Genomic DNA, 23,524 nt, shown 5'->3' on the forward strand with positions numbered 1-23,524 from the left:
GGGGGCGTTGGTTTCCCTGAAGTTTCAATACCTCCTTTCAGTCGCAGTTAGTGACAGAGAGAGAGAGAGAGAGCGAGATAGAGGTGTTTTGTGTCAAGAGGATTTCCATTGAAATGGAGTGCTTCAGTTTTTTTGTTCAGTTGATGTTGGTAAGCGTTGCCTCTGCCGGGATAGATGGAATACATTGGACATATACAGGTACGTATTCATTCATTTATGACCTATTGCCTTTCAGTTATCTGTAGGTTTCTTTTGGGGGGGGACTCCAAAATCCCCAGAAAGAACACAAAGTCTTAAACTCATTAAAACAAATGTTCTTCATTTCAATTCATTATTAATGTATTAAAGATAATGAACTCTACTTTAACTCTGAAGAATGATGAAGAGAAAGAGTACTTTAATTCTGAAGAATGATGAAGAGTTCATATAAGAATATAGAGAATATAATAACAGTGACCGACCGAAGGTTTTTTGCAATGTGTTATTGCTGTTTAAATCAGTCGTCATGATGACAAACAGGAACCAAACATGATGATCAGGCACTGTACGTGATTATAGCTATGGAAGATAGGTAGGTCATTAACGTAGTGTGTGTAACGTCTGTGCCTTTCAACCTGTCATTTGGTTCATGCTGCAGAGTACTACCTATCCTACAAACCACCGGTCAGACATGTTTTGTTGTTGTTGTTGTTGTTGTTTTGTGATTACACCAAGGTGTTGTGAAGGTATGCCTACAGAGAGAACAGTAGGACTTTATACAATATCAGTCAGTCCCGTCCCGTCCCCCCCCCCCCCCCTTTTCTTCCCCAACTGTCTGCTTGGATTATAGTTGGACGCGTGGGCAGCCAATGAAAATATTGTGGCCGAGTTTACATTGTTGCATTCTTTGTCGTCATCGTTGTTCTAATCCACCCGCGGCATTCCGTTTGTCCCTACGTCAGAAGGGGCCCTGGACCAAGTGCACTGGGCGGAGAACTATCCTGCGTGTGGTGGCCGGAAACAGTCCCCCATTGACATCCAGAGGCAGAACGTGCGACACAACCCCCACATGATACAGCTGGAGCTCACCGGATATGATGCTCAGAAGGGTAACTTCCTCATGAAAAACAACGGACACTCAGGTAAAAAATAAAAAAGTAGTGGGATGATGTCTGAAATGTAAATTATTTTAAAAAAGTAGTGGGATGATTTCTGAAATTTTAATTATTTTAAAAAAGTAGAGGGATGATGTCTGAAATTTAAAAAATAAAATAAAAAGTAGTGTGATGATGTCTGAAATTTAAATTATTTAAAAAAAGTAGTGGGATGATGTCTGAAATTTAAATTATTTAAAAAAAGTAGTGGGATGATGTCTGAAATTTAAATTATTTAAAAAAAGTAGTGGGATGATGTCTGAAATTTAAATTATTTAAAAAAAGTAGTGGGATGATGTCTGAAATGTAAATTATTTTAAAAAAGTAGTGGGATGATGTCTGAAATTTAAATCATTTTAAAAAAGTAGTGGGATGATGTCTGAAATTTAAATTATTTAAAAAAAGTAGTGGGATGATGTCTGAAATGTAAATTATTTTTAAAAAGTAGTGGGATGATGTCTGAAATTTAAATTATTTTTAAAAAGTTGTGGGATGATGTCTGAAATTTAAATTATTTTAAAAAAGTAGTGGGATGATGTCTGAAATTTAAATTATTTAAAAAAAGTAGAGGGATGATGTCTGAAATTTAAATTATTTTTAAAAACTAGAGGGATGATGTCTGAAATTTAAAAAATAAAATAAAAAGTAGTGGGATGATGTCTGAAATGTAAAAAAAATAATTTTTAAAAATCATATTCCCAGTTTTAGTCTATACTGTTTTATTATATTGAATGAACAGTCTGTACGTTTTGAAAACAATTATGGCAACAATAACATCTTTAACAAATGTATCTAAATTAAGTTAGGATTTGCTTCCCTTAACAACGAGACTACTCAAAATGTGATCCTGTGTGACTCAGCGGGTAGAGCAAGGCACTTGCAAAAAGGCAAGAAATGTGTGTTTGATTCCAGCTGAGGCCACCCACGGGTATGCAACGCATGCCTTGCTTTGGATAAAAAGCGGTCTGCTGAATGGCTTATGTCATCATTTTTTTTTTTAAAGCGTCTTCTTGTGTTGTGTCCAGTTGAAATCATCCTCCCTCCCAGCATGGTGATCACCAAGGGTCTCCCCGGGCACTACACGGCCGTCCAGATGCACCTCCACTGGGGCGGCTGGGACTTGGAGGAGAGCGGGGCAGAGCACACCCTGGACGGCATCAGATACATGGCAGAGGTGGGCTAGTGCTAGAGATACACCCCCCCCCCCACACAAAAAAAAGACTAATGTACTGTTTCTAAAGGGTGTAAAACAACAAATAGAGGTGGGCTTGACTTGACCATAGTGGACCTCAACAGCAGTGTTTGTGCCATCATGACACTCTTTGCCACTCCTTGTCATGCCAACATCACAAGGAGTTGAGTCCCTGGTCCCTGATAGCACTAACAGATCTGGGACCAGTAATACTGACCGCTACCTCAACAGTGCATCTCAGTAGTACTGATCTGGGACCAGGCTACAGCTACCTCAACAGTGCATCTCAGTAGTACTGATCTGGGACCAGGCTACAGCTACCTCAACAGTGCATCTCAGTAGTACTGATCTGGGACCAGGCTACATCTACCTCAACAGTGCATCTCAGTAGTACTGATCTGGGACCAGGCTACAGCTACCTCAACAGCGCATCTCAGTAGTACTGATCTGGGACCAGGCTACAGCTACCTCAACAGTGCATCTCAGTAGTACTGATCTGGGACCAGGCTACAGCTACCTCAACAGTGCATCTCAGTAGTACTGATCTGGGACCAGGCTACAGCTACCTCAACAGTGCATCTCAGTAGTACTGATCTGGGACCAGGCTACAGCTACCTCAACAGCGCATCTCAGTAGTACTGATCTGGGACCAGGCTACAGCTACCTCAACAGTGCATCTCAGTAGTACTGATCTGGGACCAGGCTACAGCTACCTCAACAGCGCATCTCAGTAGTACTGATCTGGGACCAGGCTACATGTCACGCCCTGACGTTAGAGATCCTTATTATTTCTCTATGTTTGGTTAGGTCAGGGTGTGACTCGGGTGGGGAAGTCTATGTTTTCTATTTCATTGTGTTTGGCTGAGTGTGGTTCTCAATCAGAGGAAGCTGTCCATCGTTGTCTCTGATTGGGGATCATATATAAGTTGTCATTTTCTCTTGTTTTCTGTTTAGTGTCTGTGCCTGACAGAACTGTTCGCGGTCGTCTTTTGTCTTTGTTGTTTTGTTTTGGTGTCATCAAGAAAAAGACGATGTACGCCTACCACGCTGTGCCTTGGTCCACTCTTTATTCTGCAAACGAGAGCCGTTAGACTACAGCTACCTCAACAGTGCTCTTTTAGGACTCTTCTCAAGGACTCATTTATTTGGTTTTGATGTTCCTGGAGGATCCTAGGGCCTGTACTAAAGTTATCCTCTTGGTTCCTGGAGGAACATGGGGCCTGTACTAAAGTTATCCTCTTGGTTCCTAGAGGACCATGGGACCTGTACTAAAGTTATCCTCTTGGTTCCTAGAGGAACATAGGGCCTGTACTAAAGTTGTCGAACGTTGCCGGTCTTGGGCTGCTTTCTCACCCTCTAGCCATGACAAGTGGATCTTCTTGAGTTGTTGTATGGATAAAGTACAGATTAGTTTTTAGTCACTCTGATTTTCACAAACGGAATAATTGCTGCATAAACATTGTATGTGGTGGGTTCCCTTCCAACAGGTTCAGCAATTGGAGCAACTTACAATTCTGATAAACAATGAGGTCATAGGTCAATTAGGACATGTGCCAGATGGGCTGACTAATTTGTAGCCTAGTAGGCCTGTCTAAACTGGGGGTTTTGAGCAAAATTATCATTATTTGGCTAATGATGTGGGCCTCGAGAACCCCAAAAAATGGGCCTGTGTGTTAGAAATGTCTGGGCAGATTTCTGGTCCCAGTTCTTCCTTGTGAACAATGTATTTGTTTTCTTTGTCCTCTGTGTTTGCAGCTCCACGTTGTCCATTATAACTCTGATAAGTACAAGAGCTTTCAAGAGGCCAGCGACAAGCCGGACGGACTGGCAGTTCTAGCCTTCTTCTTCGAGGTGAGATCTGGAGATCTGAGGTCTGGTTCTCCATCTTCTTCTTTTACTTCTTCTTCTTCTTCTTATTATTATTATTTAGGTCCCGCTTTAAATGGCGTTCAGCTAATAAAAGCTTCATAATGCCTTCATAAAGCCTTCATAATGCCTTCATAAAGCCGTCATAATGCCTTCATAATGCCTTCATAAAGCCGTCATAATGCCTTCATAATGCCTTCATAAAGCCGTCATAATGCCTTCATAAAGCCTTCATAAAGCCTTCATAATGCCTTTATAAAGCCTTTATAAAGCCTTCATAATGCCTTCATAAAGCCTTCATAATGCCTTCATAAAGCCTTCATAATGCTTTCATAAGCACCACATAAATGTATTACAAAGCATCTATAACCGTATGTCATAAATGTGGCATAACTGTGTGACAAAATCATCAATGTCAAATGTGATATACAGTTGAAGTCGGAAATTTACCTTAGCCAAATACATTTAAACTCAGTTTTTCACATTCCTGTCATTTAATCCTAGTAAAAATTCCCTGTCTTAGGTCCGTTAGGATCACCACTTTATTTAAAAAATGTGAAATGTCAGAATAATAGTAGAGAGAATGATTTATTTCAGCTTTTACTTCTTTCATCACATTCCCGGTGGTTTACATATACTCAATTAGTATTTGGTAGCGTTGCCTCTTTATTGTTTAGTTTGGGTCAAACGTTTTCAGGTAGCTTCCCACAATAAGTTGGGTGAATTTTGGCCAATTCCTCCTGACAGAGCTGGTGTAACTGAGACAGGTTTGTAGGCCTCCTTGCTCGCACACGCTTTTTCAGTTCTGCCCACAAATGTCCTATAGGATTGAGGTCAGGGCTTTGTGCTGGCCACTCCAATACCTTGACTTTGTTGTCCTTAAGCCATTTTGCCTCAACTTTGAAAGTATGCTTGGGGTCATGGTCAATTTGGAAGACCCATTTGCGACCAAGCTTTAACTTCCTGACTGATGTCTTGCTTGAGATGTTGCTTCAATATATCCACATAATTTTCCTCCCTCATGATGCCATTTATTTTGTGAAGTGCACCAGTCCCTCCTGCAGCAAAGCACCCCCACAACATGATGCTGCCACCCCCGTGCTTCACGGTTGGGATGGTGTTCTTCGGCTTGCAAGCCTCCCTCTTTTTCCTCCAAACATAATGATGGTCATTATGGTTAAACAGTTCTATTTTTGTTTCACCAGACCAGAGGACATTTCTCCAAAATGTACAATCTTTGTCCCCATGTGTAGTTGCAAACCATAGTCTGGCTTTTTATGGAGGTTTTGGAGCAGTGGCGTTTTCTTTGCTGAAGCGGCCTTTCAGGTTATGTCGATATAGGACTTGTTTTACTGTGGATATAGATACCTTTGTACCGGTTTCCTCCAGCATCTTCACAAGGTCCTTTGCTGGGATTGATTTGCACTCTTCGCAGCAAAGGACTTTAATCTCTAGGAGACAGACAGCGTCTCCTTCCTGAGTGGTGTGATGGCTGCGTGGTCCCATGGTGTTTAAATCAAATCAAATGTATTTATATAGCCCTTCTTACATCAGCTGATATCTCAAAGTGCTGTACAGAAACCCAGCCTAAAACCCCAAACAGCAAGCAATGCAGGTGTAGAAGCACGGTGGCTAGGAAAAACTCCCTAGAAAGGCCAAAACCTAGGAAGAAACCTAGAGAGGAACCAGGCTATGAGGGATGGCCAGTCCTCTTCTGGCTGTGCCAGGTAGAGATGATAACAGAACATGGCCAAGATGTTCAAATGTTCATAAATGACCAGCATGGTCAAATAATAATAATCACAGTAGTTGTCAAGGGTGCAACAAGTCAGCACCTCAAGAGTAAATGTCAGTTGGCTTTTCATAGCCGATCATTGAGAGTATCTCTACCGCTCCTGCTGTCTCTAGAGAGTTGAAAACAGCAGGTCTAGGACAGGTAGCACGTCCGGTGAACAGGTCAGGGTTCCATAGCCCTAGCCTCCTGACACAAACTACTGCAGCATAAATACTGGAGGCTGAGACAGGAGGGGTGAGGAGACACTGTTTATACTTGCGTACTATTGTTTGTACAGATGAACGTGGTACCTTCAGGCGTTTGTAAATTGCTCCCAAGGATGAACCAGACTTGTGGAGGTCTGCAATTCTTTTTCTGAGGTCTTGGCTGATTTCTTTTGATTTTCCCATGATGTCAAGCAAAGAGGCACTGAGTTTGAAGGTAGGCCTTGAAATACATCCACAGGTATACTTCCAATTGACTCAAGTGATGTCAATTAGCCTATCAGAAGCTTCTAAAGCCTTGACATAATTTTCTGGAATTTTCCATGCTGTTTAAAGGCACAGTCAACTTAGTGTATGTAAACATCTGACCCACTGAAATGGTCATACAATGAATTACAAGTGAAATAATCTATCTGTAAACAATTGTTGGAAAAATGACTTGTGTCGTACACAAAGTAGATGTCCTAACCGACTTGCCAAAACTATAGTTTGTTTAACAACAAATTTGTGGAGTGGTTGAAAAAGGAGTTTTAATGACTCCAACCTAAGTGTATGTAAACTTCCGACTTCAACTGTTTACATGTGCTTTATAAAGGGGGACATGTGAAAGGGAAGGCATGTTAGTCACATGACATCTAATCTCATTCCCAGACACTTCGGCTCAAATGTGCTGTTCTGGTGGACCAACTCCTCAAACTTGGGCTTCATTAGTTAGGGTTTGTTTTAAAATCACATTTTAATAAGATCAATTGTGCAAAGGGAATGGGTGGGGTTTAGCCATATCTACAACATTTGTGGCTGTGTTAACTAGTGACGACCAGGGGGATTGTTTCTGCTAGCAAAGGACATATCCTGATGACAAATACTTTACTCAGTGAGGTCACCCCCATATAATTCCATGGTCACTGCCACTATGACCAACTCTGAATGGTTGATATCCCAGGCTGATATGTGCTGTGTTCAATAACCTGGAGACGACGCTACACTAAGAAACACCTTGATGAAAGCCCCCAACCTACAGAAACACCTTGATGAAAGCCCCCAACCTATAGAAACACTAACCTTGATGAAAGGCCCCAACCTACAGAAACACTAACCTTGATGAAAGCCCCCAACCTACAGAAACACTAACCTTGATGAAAGCCCCCCAACCTATAGAAACACTAACCTTGATGAAAGGCCCCAACCTATAGAAACACTAACCTTGATGAAAGCCCCCAACCTACAGAAACACTAACCTTGATGAAAGGCCCCAACCTACAGAAACACTAACCTTGATGAAAGCCCCCCAACCTATAGAAACACTAACCTTGATGATAGCCCCCAACCTACAGAAACACTAACCTTGATGAAAGCCCCCCAACCTATAGAAACACTAACCTTGATGAAAGCCCCCAACCTACAGAAACACCTTGATGAAAGCCCCCAACCTACAGAAACACTAACCTTGATGAAAGCCCCCCAACCTACAGAAACACCTTGATGAAAGCCCCCAACCTATAGAAACACTAACCTTGATGAAAGCCCCCCAACCTATAGAAACACTAACCTTGATGAAAGCCCCCCAACCTACAGAAACACCTTGATGAAAGCCCCCAACCTATAGAAACACTAACCTTGATGAAAGCCCCCAACCTATAGAAACACTAACCTTGATGAAAGCCCCCAACCTATAGAAACACTAACCTTGATGAAAGCCCCCAACCTATAGAAACACCTTGATGAAAGCCCCCCAACCTACAGAAACACTAACCTTGATGAAAGCCCCCAACCTATAGAAACACCTTGATGAAAGCCCCCCAACCTACAGAAACACTAACCCTGATGAAAGCCCCCAACCTACAGAAACACTAACCTTGATGAAAGCCCCCAACCTATAGAAACACTAACCTTGATGAAAGCCCCCGACCTATAGAAACACTAACCTTGATGAAAGCCCCCAACCTACAGAAACACCTTGATGAAAGCCCCCAACCTACAGAAACACCTTGATGAAAGCCCCCAACCTAAAGAAACACCTTGATGAAAGCCCCCAACCTATAGAAACACCTTGATGAAAGCCCCCAACCTACAGGAACACTAACCTTGATGAAAGCCCCCAACCTACAGAAACACTAACCTTGATGAAAGCCCCCAACCTACAGGAACACTAACCTTGATGAAAGCCCCCAACCTACAGAAACACTAACCTTGATGAAAGCCCCCAACCTAAAGAAACACCTTGATGAAAGCCCCCAACCTACAGAAACACTAACCTTGATGAAAGCCCCCAACCTACAGAAACACCTTGATGAAAGCCCCAAACCTATAGAAACACTAACCTTGATGAAAGCCCCCAACCTATAGAAACACCTTGATGAAAGCCCCCGACCTACAGAAACACTAACCTTGATGAAAGCCCCCAACCTATAGAAACACTAACCTTGATGAAAGCCTGTCGTGGAAATTTCCTCTATTTACCAAATCATGGGAGCAAACCACACACACAAGTCAGAGTTTGTTATAAAAGTCCATCTTTAATTATATGAGCTCTATCACAACCCTGTGACTCTCAGATCGATTCAGTGTCTAACCATGAATTCTCTGAGAGCCCCTTCCACATTTCAAATGAGGTCCTTTATAGTAAAGACACACACACAGGATAAGACAGCATAGACATAATAAATCGTTCAGCTTTGTCTCCTTACTCAAACCCCAGAACCATAAACCAACCCTCTATATCACCAGGCATATATCAAATTGTCATTTAGATACAACCAACTCTAAATACAACCAATCCTGGACAAGCTCACGGAGAGGAGAATGATTCCAGACACTGCCATCTCCGATGGGAAAACTAGGGAGTGAACTGGCACACACACAGTGGAGCAAAAGATATGCTTACACATGATGACACTTTGACCTCTCCCCTCTCAGCGGCCATGCAACTTAGTCTTGACATAGAACAGATACTGCAACCCTGCCCACAGTATTATACAAAAATACCATTCTGATGAGAATTAACTTACACACATTTGATAAATATAAAACATCTTACATATGTTACCAACAAATTCTGATTATCCCACGACAAGCCCCCCAACCTACAGAAACATTAACCTTGATGAAAGCCCCCAACCTATAGAAACACTAACCTTGATGAAAGCCCCCAACCTACAGAAACACTAACCTTGATGAAAGCCCCCCCGACCTACAGAAACACCTTGATGAAAGCCCCCGACCTACAGAAACACTAACCTTGATGAAAGCCCCCAACCTACAGAAACACTAACCTTGATGAAAGCCCCCAACCTATAGAAACACCTTGATGAAAGCCCCCCAACCTATAGAAACACCTTGATGAAAGCCCCCAACCTAAAGAAACACAAACCTTGATGAAAGCCCCCGACCTACAGAAACACCTTGATGAAAGCCCCCGACCTACAGAAACACTAACCTTGATGGAAGCCCCCCAACCTACAGAAACATTAACCTTGATGAAAGCCCACAACCTATAGAAACACTAACCTTGATGAAAGCCCCCGACCTACAGAAACACCTTGATGAAAGCCCCCGACCTACAGAAACACTAACCTTGATGGAAGCCCCCCAACCTACAGAAACACTAACCTTGATGAAAGCCCCCCAACCTACAGAAACACTAACCTTGATGAAAGCCCCCCAACCTACAGAAACACTAACCTTGATGAAAGCCCCCCAACCTACAGAAACACTAACCTTGATGAAAGCCCCCCGACCTACAGAAACACTAACCTTGATGAAAGCCCCCCGACCTACAGAAACACTAACCTTGATGAAAGCCCCCCAACCTACAGAAACACTAACCTTGATGAAAGCCCCCCGACCTACAGAAACACTAACCTTGATGGAAGCCCCCCGACCTACAGAAACACTAACCTTGATGAAAGCCCCCCGACCTACAGAAACACTAACCTTGATGAAAGCCCCCCGACCTACAGAAACACCTTCATAAATCAGCAGTACGTTAATAAGCTATTTATTGATGTAGTGTCCTGTAATACTTAGTTTGAAGTGAGACGCCGTTGGTCATTCATAACACAGTCATAAAGGCTTAAGGATGTAATCACAAATGCATTAACATTTGAAGGAATCATCACTAAAAGCTAAAAACAAGTTCAACTTTAAAGACATGTTTTAAACAATACATTTCCTTCTACTTTGACATTATTAAAACAATATAAATGCACAAAGTTTCTAAAAGTCCGGCAATGTAATTAAATTACAATTACATGACTCCACTTTAGAGTGTCATCCAGCAGCACAGTATTTTGGGGGGGAAAGTTGAAGTCAGGTCCAGGTATTGGCTCTGCATCCAAGAGGGAAAGAGGTTGGGCCATCCGAGAGAGAAACCCAGAGAGGAACCAGGCTCTGAGTGGTGGCCAGTCCTTCATACTTACATAACAAAAAAAATGTTCAACTGGTACCGGTTACCTTCAGACGAGTCCTGTGACACAGAGACAGACCATTGTGTTTGTGAGTCTCCCCTTTCCATAGCATGGTCATAACAGATCCAACCGTTTGGATGCTACAGACGTTTTCGTGAGAAGACTCATTTTCTGTGATGTCTCACAGTCTGACAAACATCGCTCTAGCTCTGCCACCTTTCACCGCAGACGAGGAAGTGTTACTTAAGCAGATGCAGGGGATTGAGACTCGTCCAATGCAAAAGACAGATATCTCAAGCTTGAACTGATGGATTTTGATGGGGATTTTTATCTCTCCTGTAGCCACGTTGCCAGTCTGTTTATCTCTCCTGTAGTCATGTTGTTTATCTCTCCTGTAGTCATGTTGCCAGTCTGTTTATCTCTCCTGTAGTCATGTTGCCAGTCTGTTTATCTCTCCTGTAGTCATGTTGCCAGTCTGTTTATTTCTCCTGTAGTCATGTTGTTTATCTCTCCTGTAGACATGTTGCCAGTCTGTTTATCTCTCCTGTAGTCATGTTGTTTATCTCTCCTGTAGTCATGTTGCCAGTCTGTTTATCTCTCCTGTAGTCATGTTGCCAGTCTGTTTATCTCTCCTGTAGTCATGTTGCCAGTCTGTTTATTTCTCCTGTAGTCATGTTGTTTATCTCTCCTGTAGACATGTTGCCAGTCTGTTTATCTCTCCTGTAGTCATGTTGTTTATCTCTCCTGTAGTCATGTTGCCAGTCTGTTTATCTCTCCTGTAGTCATGTTGCCAGTCTGTTTATCTCTCCTGTAGTCATGTTGCCAGTCTGTTTATCTCTCCTGTAGCCACGTTGCCAGTCTGTTTATCTCTCCTGTAGTCATGTTGCCAGACTATCTCTCCTGTAGCCATGTTGCCAGTCTGTTTTATCTCTCCTGTAGTCATGATGCCAGTCTGTTTATCTCTCCTGTAGCCACGTTGCCAGTCTGTTTATCTCTCCTGTAGTCATGTTGCCAGACTATCTCTCCTGTAGCCATGTTGCCAGTCTGTTTTATCTCTCCTGTAGTCATGATGCCAGTCTGTTTATCTTTCCTGTAGCCATGTTGCCATCTTGCCTCTGCTTTAGCCAATGTGTGGTTGTTTTCTAGTTTTGTTCTGCCAAGAAGTTTTAGCAGTTAGTTTGATCGACACCTAGCCTAGCACGAACCATACTGAACTCTCCCAACACGAATACAGAATGTAAGAACGACATCAGGATGGTTCGTACCAGGCTAATCGACACCAACTACAGCGATTTCATCAACAACCTAACAAATTCTCTCCTGTGTCCTGTGTTTCTGTTTCTTAGCCAATGTGTGTCAAGGACAAGCAATACAGAATCCATCACATTCCTGTTTGTTTTTTTCCGTTATAGGACGGACATTTTGAGAACACCTACTACAGCGATTTCATCAACAACCTGGAAAAAGTCAAGTACACAGGTGATTTGGGTTTTCTTTCGAAATATTACTGAATCTATCTACATTAATAACATTAGTTTTTTTTTATATACAGTACCAGTCAAAAGTTTGGACACACCTACTATTTTCTACATTGTAGAATAATAATGAAGACGTCAAAACTATGAAATGACACATGGAATCATGTAGTAACCAAAAAAGTGTTAAACAAATCTAAATGTTATATTTGAGATTCTTCAAAGTAGCCACCCTTTGCCTTGATGACGTCTTTGCACACTCTTGGCATTCTCTCAACCAGCTTCATGAGGTAGTCACCTGGAATGCATTTAAATTAACAGGTGGGATTTATTTGTGGAATTTGTGGAATTTCTTTCCTTCTTAATGCGTTTGAGCCAATCAATTGTGTTGTGACAAGGTAGGGGTGGTATACAGAAGACCAAGTCCATATTATGGCAAGAACAGCTCAAATAAGCAAAGAGAAATGACAGTCAATCATTACTTTAAGACCTGAAGGTCAGTCAATCTGGAAAATGTCAAGAACTTTGAAAGTTTCTTCAAGTGCAGTCGCAAAACCATCAAGCGCTATGATGAAACTGGCTCTCATGAGGACCGTCACAGGAAAGGAAGACCCAGAGTTACCTCTGCTGCAGAGGATAAGTTCATTAGAGTTAACTGTCTCTCATGAGGACCACCACAGGAAAGGAAGACCCAGAGTTACCTCTGCTGCAGAGGATCAGTTCATTAGAGTTACCTGTCTCCCATGAGGACCGCCACAGGAAAGGAAGACCCAGAGTTACCTCTGCTGCAGAGGATCAGTTCATTAGAGTTACCTGTCTCTCATGAGGACCGCCACAGGAAAGGAAGACCCAGAGTTACCTCTGCTGCAGAGGATCAGTTCATTAGAGTTACCTGTCTCTCATGAGGACCGCCACAGGAAAGGAAGACCCAGAGTTACCTCTGCTGCAGAGGATCAGTTCATTAGAGTTACCTGTCTCTCATGAGGACCGCCACAGGAAAGGAAGACCCAGAGTTACCTCTGCTGCAGAGGATCAGTTCATTAGAGTTACCAGCCTCTCATGAGGACCGCCACAGGAAAGGAAACGTCTGCTGCAGAGGATCAGTTCATTAGAGTTACCTGCAACTCAGATTGCAGCCCAAATAATTGCTTCACAGTGTTCAAGTAACAGACACATCTCAACATCAACTGTTTGATGCTCATTTGATGCTCTTCACTTATTGTGTTGTGGTACAGGCCAGTCCCTGAACATATCCACCCTCAACGTGCGCTCCATGCTTCCTGAGAACCTGAACCATTTCTTCAGGTACCAGGGCTCTCTCACCACCCCTCCCTGTTACGAGAGCATCCTGTGGACCGTGTTTGACACACCCATCACCCTCTCTCACAACCAGGTAACCCTGCTCTCTTTCTCTCACAAACCTGCTGATGTGTAAATTAATTTTTGAATTCTCCAAAAATTGGAAGTGAACTCTTACACTCTGCACCAAGCCTCCATGAAAAGCTGATAAACAACCCTGTGAAAGATTCAATCATTCATTCGTCCATTTATTCATCCATGTATGCATTCGATTGAATCGTTCATTAATTCATTCTCCTCTCCTCCTCCATTCCTCTCCTCTGCTCTCCTCTCCCCTCGCCCAGATCAGGAAGTTGGAAAGCACTCTGATGGACATGGACAATAGGACCCTGTGGAATGATTACCGCATGGCCCAACCTCTCAACGACCGCGTGGTCGAGTCCTCCTTCCTGCCTGGCCTGAGGAAAGGCAGTATGTATACAGAACCTGGTCTTAGGGATTCAATAGATCAACTAAACTGATCCAATATTATCATATATATATATATATATATATATATATGTAGATACAGGTCTTGCTGTATATGATAGGAAGTGGATCTGGTTGTCCTAATTATGCTGTAGCCTTCATTTGAAAGACAGTGTATATCTTCAGTTTGCTCCACTTTTCATACACCATGGTTTGAAAGCGAGGTAGACAGCGTTTTGGTCTCTTCAAAGCAGCATGTATCTATACTTGACCAGCTGTACAGGACCGGCTGTGTCAGGACCGGCTGTGTCAGGACCGGCTGTGTCAGGACCGGCGGTGTCAGGACCGGCTGTGTCAGGACCGGCTGTGTCAGGACCGGCTGTGTCAGGACCGGCTGTGTCAGGACCGTCTGTGTCAGGACCGGCGGTGTCAGGACCGGCGGTGTCAGGACCGGCTGTGTCAGGACCGGCTGTGTCAGGACCGTCTGTGTCAGGACCGTCTGTGTCAGGACCGGCGGTGTCAGGACCGGCGGTGTCAGGACCGGCGGTGTCAGGACCGGCGGTGTCAGGACCGGCTGTGTCAGGACCGGCTGTGTCAGGACCGTCTGTGTCAGGACCGGCGGTGTCAGGACCGGCGGTGTCAGGACCGGCGGTGTCAGGACCGGCTGTGTCAGGACCGGCTGTGTCAGGACCGTCTGTGTCAGGACCGTCTGTGTCAGGACCGGCGGTGTCAGGACCGGCGGTGTCAGGACCGGCTGTGTCAGGACCGGCGGTGTCAGGACCGGCGGTGTCAGGACCGGCTGTGTCAGGACCGGCTGTGTCAGGACCGGCGGTGTCAGGACCGGCTGTGTCAGGACCGGCGGTGTCAGGACCGGCGGTGTCAGGACCGGCTGTGTCAGGACCGTCTGTGTCAGGACCGGCTGTGTCAGGACCGGCGGTGTCAGGACCGGCTGTGTCAGGACCGGCTGTGTCAGGACCGTCTGTGTCAGGACCGGCGGTGTCAGGACCGGCTGTGTCAGGACCGGCTGTGTCAGGACCGGCTGTGTCAGGACCGGCTGTGTCAGGACCGTCTGTGTCAGGACCGGCTGTGTCAGGACCGGCTGTGTCAGGACCGGCGGTGTCAGGACCGGCTGTGTCAGGACCGGCTGTGTCAGGACCGGCTGTGTCAGGACCGTCTGTGTCAGGACCGGCTGTGTCAGGACCGTCTGTGTCAGGACCGGCTGTGTCAGGACCGGCTGTGTCAGGACCGTCTGTGTCAGGACCGTCTGTGTCAGGACCGGCTGTGTCAGGACCGTCTGTGTCAGGACCGGCTGTGTCAGGACCGGCGGTGTCAGGACCGGCGGTGTCAGGACCGGCGGTGTCAGGACCGGCGGTGTCAGGACCGGCTGTGTCAGGACCGGCGGTGTCAGGACCGGCGGTGTCAGGACCGGCGGTGTCAGGACCGGCGGTACAGGACCGGCTGTGTCAGGACCGGCGGTGTCAGGACCGTCTGTGTCAGGACCGGCTGTGTCAGGACCGGCGGTGTCAGGACCGTCTGTGTCAGGACCGTCTGTGTCAGGACCGGCTGTGTCAGGACCGGCTGTGTCAGGACCGGCGGTGTCAGGTGTCAGGACCGGCTGTGTCAGGACCGGCGTTGTCAGGACCGGCTGTGTCAGGACCGGCGGTGTCAGGACCGTCTGTGTCAGGACCGGCGGTGTCAGGACCGGCGGTGTCAGGACCGGCGTTGTCAGGACCGGCGGTGTCAGGACCGGCGGTGTCAGGACCGGCGGTGTCAGGACCGGCGGTGTCAGGACCGTCGGTGTCAGGACCGGCGTTGTCAGGACCGGCGGTGTCAGGACCGGCGGTGTCAGGACCGGCGGTGTCAGGACCGGCTGTGTCAGGACCGGCTGTGTCAGGACCGGCGGTGTCAGGACCGGCGGTGTCAGGACCGGCGGTGTCAGGACCGGCTGTGTCAGGACCGGCGGTGTCAGGACCGGCGGTGTCAGGACCGGCGGTGTCAGGACCGTCTGTGTCAGGACCGGCGGTGTCAGGACCGGCTGTGTCAGGACCGGCTGTGTCAGGACCGGCGGTGTCAGGACCGGCGGTGTCAGGACCGGCGGTGTCAGGACCGGCTGTGTCAGGACCGGCGGTGTCAGGACCGGCTGTGTCAGGACCGGCGGTGTCAGGACCGGCTGTGTCAGGACCGGCTGTGTCAGGACCGGCTGTGTCAGGACCGGCTGTGTCAGGACCGGCTGTGTCAGGACCGGCGGTGTCAGGACCGGCTGTGTCAGGACCGGCGGTGTCAGGACCGGCTGTGTCAGGACCGGCGGTGTCAGGACCGGCTGTGTCAGGAACGGCGGTGTCAGGACCGGCGGTGTCAGGACCGGCTGTGTCAGGACCGGCTGTGTCAGGACCGGCTGTGTCAGGACCGGCTGTGTCAGGACCGGCGGTGTCAGGACCGGCTGTGTCAGGACCGGCGGTGTGTGCTAAGTAAAGGAATGGATATATTCCACCCTTAGCTAGAGAGCTCTGTGCATTAAATCCAGTGGTTGTAGATACGGTGCATTAAATCCAGTGGTTGTAGATACGGTGCATTAAATCCAGTGGTTGTAGATACGGTGCATTAAATCCAGTGGTTGTAGATACGGTGCATTAAATCCAGTGGTTGTAGATACGGTGCATTAAATCCAGTGGTTGTAGATACGGTGCATTAAATCCAGTGGTTGTAGATACGGTGCATTAAATCCAGTGGTTGTAGATACGGTGCATTAAATCCAGTGGTTGTAGATACGGTGCATTAAATCCAGTGGTTGTAGATACGGTGCATTAAATCCAGTGGTTGTAGATACGGTGCATTAAATCCAGTGGTTGTAGATACGGTGCATTAAATCCAGTGGTTGTAGATACGGTGCATTAAATCCAGTGGTTGTAGATACGGTGCATTAAATCCAGTGGTTGTAGATACGGTGCATTAAATCCAGTGGTTGTAGATACGGTGCATTAAATCCAGTGGTTGTAGATACGGTGCATTAAATCCAGTGGTTGTAGATACGGTGCATTAAATCCAGTGGTTGTAGATACGGTGCATTAAATCCAGTGGTTGTAGATACGGTGCATTAAATCCAGTGGTTGTAGATACGGTGCATTAAATCCAGTGGTTGTAGATACGGTGCATTAAATCCAGTGGTTGTAGATACGGTGCATTAAATCCAGTGGTTGTAGATACGGTGCATTCAGAAAGTATTCAGACCCCTTGACTTTTTCCACATTTTGTTACGTAACAGACTTATTACTAAAAATTGATTAAATTGTTTCCCCCCCCCCCTCATCAATCTACACACAAAACCCCATAATGACAAAGGAAAAACAGGATTTTAGAAGAAAAAAAATATTACTTTTACATAATTATTCAGACCCTTTACTCAGTACTTTGTTGAAGCACCTTTGGCAGGGATTACAGCAGAATCTTCTTGGGTATGAAGCTACAAGCTTGGCACCTGTATTTGGGGAGTTTCTCCCGTTCTTTTCTGCAGATCCTCTTAAGCTCTGTCAGGTTGGATGGGGAGTGTCGCTGCACAGCTATTTTCAGGTCTCTCCAGAAATGTCCTTGAGTGGCTCAGTCCGGGCTCTGGCTGGGCCACTCAAGGACATTCAGAGACTTGTCCCGAAGCCACTTCTGCGTTGCCTTGGCTGTGGGCTTAGGGTCATTGTCCTGTTGGAAGGTGAACCTTCGCCCCAGTCTGAGGTCCTGAGTGCTCTGGAGTAGGTTTTCATCAAGGATCTCTCTGTACTTTGCACCGTTCATCTTTCCCTATTTTTCTCTTTCTCTCTCTCTTTCTCTCTCTCTTTCTCTCCCTCTTTCTCTCTCTCTCTCTCTCTCTCTCTCTCTCTCTCTCTCTCTATCTCCCTCTCCCTCTCTCCACTCAGCTTTCTGTCGCCATGATGAAATAGAATCAAAGCTCCTGAAGATCGAGGGTCTGATAACTTCTCTTGGAAAACACATACGTTCAAGTAAGAGTGTTCCCTAGTTACCTTTGAAAGTAGAGCAACATGAGGGGAAGGTTTAAGTGAACTGACTCTTGGAACTTTGTTTTTGTTCATGTAGGTGCAATTGGGGATGCAAGGCCTTCCGAACACGGTGAGTAGTTACCTACGATGTGCTCTTACGTATCAACACGGTAACTTATGAGTACACCGTACCCTACGAGGTGCTCTTATATATCAACACGGTAAGTTGTTACTTATGAGTACACCGTACCCTACGATGTGCTCTTATATACCAACATGGTGAGTTGTTACTTACAGTGCCTTGCGAAAGTATTCGGCCCCCTTGAACTTTGCGACCTTTTGCCACATTTCAGGCTTCAAACATAAAGATATAAAACTCTATTTTTTTGTGAAGAATCAACAACAAGTGGGACACAATCATGAAGTGGAACGACATTTATTGGATATTTCAAACTTTTTTAACAAATCAAAAACTGAACAATTGGGCGTGCAAAATTATTCAGCCCCCTTAGGTTAATACTTTGTAGCGCCACCTTTTTCTGCGATTACAGCTGTAAGTCGCTAGGGGTATGTCTCTATCAGTTTTGCACATCGAGAGACTTTGCTTTATGTTTTGGATCATTGTCTTGTTGGAAGACAAATCTTCGTCCCAGTCTCAGGTCTTTTGCAGACTCCATCAGGTTTTCTTCCAGAATGGTCCTGTATTTGGCTCCATCCATCTTCCCATCAATTTTAACCATCTTCCCTGTCCCTGCTGAAGAAAAGCAAGCCCAAACCATGATGCTGCCACCACCATGTTTGACAGTGGGGATGGTGTGTTCAGGGTGTTGAGCTGTTTTGCTTTTACGCCAAACATAACGTTTTGCATTGTTGCCAAAAAGTTCAATTTTGGTTTCATCTGACCAGAGCACCTTCTTCCACATGTTTGGTGTGTCTCCCAGGTGGCTTGTGGCAAACTTTAAACGACACTTTTTATGGATATCTTTAAGAAATGGCTTTCTTCTTGCCACTTCCATAAAGGCCAGATTTGTGCAATATACGACTGATTGTTGTCCTATGGACAGAGTCTCCCACCTCAGCTGTAGATCTCTGCAGTTCATCCAGAGTGATCATGGGCCTCTTGGCTGCATCTCTGATCAGTCTTCTCCTTGTATGAGCTGAAAGTTTAGAGGGACGGCCAGGTCTTGGTAGATTTGCAGTGGTCTGATACTCCTTCCATTTCAATATTATCGCTTGCACAGTGCTCCTTGGGATGTTTAAAGCTTGGGAAAACTTTTTGTATCCAAATCCGGCTTTAAACTTCTTCACAACAGTATCTCGGACCTGCCTGGTGTGTTCCTTGTTCTTCATGATGCTCTCTGCGCTTTTAACGGACCTCTGAGACTATCACAGTGCAGGTGCATTTATACGGAAACTTGATTACACACAGGTGGATTGTATTTATCATCATTAGTCATTTAGGTCAACATTGGATCATTCAGAGATCCTCACTGAACTTCTGGAGAGAGTTTGCTGCACTGAAAGTAAAGGGGCTGAATAATTTTGCACGCCCAATTGTTCAGTTTTTGATTTGTTAAAAAAGTTTGAAATATCCAATAAATGTCGTTCCACTTCATAATTGTGTCCCACTTGTTGTTGATTCTTCACAAAAAAATACAGTTTTATATCTTTATGTTTGAAGCCTGAAATGTGGCAAAAGGTCGCAAAGTTCAAGGGGGCCGAATACTTTCGCAAGGCACTGTATGAGTACACCGTACCCTACGATGTGCTCTTACATATCAACATGGTGAGTTGTTACTTATGAGTACACCGTACCCTACAAGGTGCTCTTATGTATCATGTGTAATAACACCAATGTGTTACAATAGTAGTTACAGTAGTAGTTACAATAGTAGTTACAGTAGTAGTTACAGTAGTAGTTACAGTAGTAGTTACAGTAGTAGTTACAATAGTAGTTACAGTAGTAGTTACAATAGTAGTTACAATAGTAGTTACAGTAGTAGTTACAGTAGTAGTTACAGTAGTAGTTACAGTAGTAGTTACAATAGTAGTTACAGTAGTAGTTACAATAGTAGTTACAGTAGTAGTTACAGTAGTAGTTACAATAGTAGTTACAGTAGTAGTTACAATAGTAGTTACAGTAGTAGTTACAGTAGTAGTTACAGTAGTAGTTACAGTAGTAGTTACAATAGTAGTTGCAATAGTAGTTACAGTAGTAGTTACAGTAGTAGTTACAATAGTAGTTACAGTAGTAGTTACAGTAGTAGTTACAATAGTAGTTACAGTAGTAGTTACAGTAGTAGTTACAGTAGTAGTTACAGTAGTAGTTACAGTAGTAGTAACAATAGTAGTTACAATAATAGTTACAGTAGTAGTAACAATAGTAGTTACAATAATAGTTACATTAATAGTTACATTAATAGTTACATTAATAGTTACATTAATAGTTACATTAATAGTTACATTAATAGTTACATTAATAGTTAGAACATAACTACTACACAGGTACATGTCATGTATAGGCTAACACTTTACATGAAGTTGTTATTTTATGATTTCTATTTTGATTACTTATATTTAGAGAATGATTGATCAGTAGTTGTATAGCAATCTGTCTTCTGTGTCAGATGTTAACCGAATCACTCCTGTCCCCCATAGAGCCTCGAGTGATGTCTCCCCTGGTGCTCCACTTCCCAGAGAGGAACACCGAGAGCTATGCCCGGGCTCACCTGGCTCACTCCATGGACCTACACTCCTTCACCGCCTGCATGCACCTGAAGACGCGCCCTGGAGAGATACACACTGTCCTGTCATACTCCAGCCAGGGCAACGACAACGAACTGATGATCGTCGTGGGATATGAGGTGGGTGGTGGGGGAGAGAAGGAGGCAGGGTCGGAAGGAAGGAAGGAGGGAGGAGGGAGGGACAGAAAGAAGGGGGCATGGATGGATGGATGAAGCAAGGGAGGCAGAGAGCAAGAGAAGGAAGGAAGGAAGGAAGGAAGGAAGGAAGGAAGGAAGGAAGGAAGGAAGGAAGGAAGGAAGGAAGGAAGGAAGGAAGGAAGGAAGGAAGGAAGGAAGGAAGGAAGGAAGGAAGGAGCGAGGGCGAGAGGGAGGAAGGAAGGAGACGGGGAGCTAGGGAGGGATGGATGGATGGATGGATGGATGAAGCGAGGGCGAGAGGGAGGAAGGAGACAGGGAGCTAGGGAGGGATGTATGGATGGAAGGAGGGAGGGAGGGATGAATCGAAGGAAGAGGGAGGGAGGGATGGATGGAGGGATGAGGCGAGGGAGGGAGGGATGAAGCGAGGGAGGGAGGGATGAAGGGAGCGAGGGAGGGATGAAGGGAGAGATGGATGGAGGTAAGGATGGATGAAGGGATGGAGGGAGGGATGAGGCGAGGGAGGAGGGAGGGATGGATGAAGCGAGGGAGGGAGGGATGAAGCGAGTGAGGGAGGAGGGAGGTAGGGACGATGAAGGGAGGGAGGGAGGGATGAGGGAGGGAGGGATGATGAAGCGAGGGAGGAGGGAGGGAGGGATGAAGCGAGGGAGGGAGGCAGGGAGGCAGGGAGAAGGGAGGAGGGAGGGATGGATGAAGCGAGGGAGGGAGGCAGGGAGGGAGGGAGGGAAAAGTCATTGAGACTCATTTCTATTTTTCATGTGATCCATCCAGGTGGGTCTGTGGATCGGCAACGAGTTTGTCAACCTGCCCCACAACTTCCACTCCCGTGACTGGGTCAACTACTGTGTCACCTGGTCGTCCCACTCCGGGGGAGCTGAGCTGTGGATCAACGGAGTGGTGGGGGAGGAGCAGTACCTCCGGAGGAGATACACAGTCAGCCCAGCAGGGATCTTCATCCTGGGGAAGGACCAGGAAGGCTTCCTGGGGATCTCTGACACGGACGCCTTCGTGGGTCAGATGACGGATGTCAACGTGTGGGACTACGTTTTGAACTCGGCTGAGATCCGTGAACAGATGTCCTGTGAGGACACCGCCTCTCTCAGGGGGAATGTGTTTAGCTGGGGGGTCACACCTCTGAGTCTCTATGGAGGGGTGCAGCTGGAGACAGACTACAGGTGTCACTGAGGGGAGGGGTGCAGCTGGAGACAGACTACAGGTGTACTGGGTGGTGTTCAGTAGGGCACAACGTAGCAAAACGCATTGAAACGGGAATAAAATATAAATGATGTCTGGTCAATATATCAAATCTATCCTTTACTGCTAACTATTGAGTATGAAGGTTAACTCATCTATTTGAGACATGGGTAACGGGCTCAGTTTATAACAATGTTTATTGTATAAGGGAATCGCAGAAGATCTCTGAATGTCCGTGTGGGCTCAGAGCATCAGCAATCCATCGTATTCGTATCTTTTGTCTTCTTAATAAAGTTCTATATTAAGCATCTTGTGTTTATTTTATTAATTAAATCTAGCAGACATGTATCGTTAGAGACACTACAAAGCCAGTGAACTACAAAACAGACACTCAAGACAGATATCACAGAAATGCATTAAAATTATTTTTAAAAACTATTTAATTTAAACAAATATAGATTACATCAACTGGTTCCAGGCCACTCTGTCACCTTTCAAACAGAAGAGCCTGTTTATTTTCTTCTCCTTTCTTCTCTCCAACAGACACCTTGTTAAATGGCCATAATCCACCTCCGTAGAAGGCCGTGACCTTCCCTGCCGTCTCCTGCCTCTGATTTGATTGGCGCGTCTCCTACTTGTATCTCTACCTGGTTCCTGGTGAGCGAACATCCGACTGATCTCCAGGAAGGTCTTGTTCCTGGTCTCCGTGATGACCAGCCAGATGTAGAACAGTGTCGCCAAGCCTCTGGAGGGCAGATATATATATATACACTGCTCAAAAAAATAAAGGGAACACTTAAACAACACAATGTAACTCCAAGTCAATCACACTTCTGTGATGTGTTATTTTAGTGTTCCCTTTATTTTTTTGAGCAGTGTGTGTATGTGTAGATAGATAGATAGATAGACAGATAGATAGATAGATAGATAGATAGATAGAACCACAGACAGAGGGAGGAAGACAACCAGGTCACACAACTTCCTGGACTAATGGAGGCTCCTCAGAGGAGGAAGGGGAGGACCATCCTCCTCAGTGAATTTCATAAAAACGTTGACATTTTTTAAACATTTAAAAAAGTTATCCTTTTTAGATAAAACTATACTAAATATAATCACGTCACCAAATAATTGACACTATTTTGCAAAGATGTATGGTTTGGCTTGGAAAGCTTTTATTTTCTCGCCTGGTCACATGCAGTGTGTTGTGTTGTGCATTGAAGTCCACAAGCGAAGGGAAGAGGTGAAAGGAGGAGAGCGCATCGCGTGCTGTGGATGCGAGAAGGAATACAACGTGGCTGCTCCTGAAACTGTGAACTGTGTTTTACACGTGATCAGGTTGTGTATTCATTCTGTTGAAAAACGTTTCTTAAACGGAACAAAAACGTTGGGGGGAAGGAAAGAAAAAAAACATACCTGAATGTCTGTCCAATAGAAACTGTCATTTGTAACTGTTAGACTAATGATTACACCCAATGTCAACTAGATGCAGGCAAGAGTGTGCAAGACGGTATTAAATGTGTAATGAGATTCGTCTTCCTCTGACGAGGAGTATGAAGGATCGGACCAATAGGCAGCGTGGTACGTGTCCATGTTGAGATTTATTAACA

At 45.3% G+C, this 23,524-nt stretch overlaps 1 protein-coding gene across 1 annotated transcript; it reads left to right on the plus strand.

Moving 5' to 3' along the window:
* Positions 1–26: 26 nt before the first annotated feature.
* LOC110492610 (carbonic anhydrase 6) lies at positions 27–22,225 on the plus strand. Its single transcript, XM_036947761.1, has 11 exons — positions 27–198; positions 942–1,121; positions 2,159–2,307; positions 4,081–4,176; positions 12,008–12,074; positions 13,306–13,463; positions 13,714–13,840; positions 17,743–17,826; positions 17,921–17,953; positions 20,482–20,687; positions 21,495–22,225. The coding sequence occupies exons 1-11, from the start codon at positions 114–116 to the stop codon at positions 21,906–21,908; spliced, it is 1,599 nt and encodes a 532-aa protein (XP_036803656.1). The 5' UTR covers positions 27–113; the 3' UTR covers positions 21,909–22,225.
* Positions 22,226–23,524: the final 1,299 nt, after the last annotated feature.

Source organism: Oncorhynchus mykiss, chromosome 16 (genome assembly GCF_013265735.2).
Source record: "Oncorhynchus mykiss isolate Arlee chromosome 16, USDA_OmykA_1.1, whole genome shotgun sequence".
In the NCBI taxonomy this organism is placed as follows: domain Eukaryota; kingdom Metazoa; phylum Chordata; class Actinopteri; order Salmoniformes; family Salmonidae; genus Oncorhynchus; species Oncorhynchus mykiss.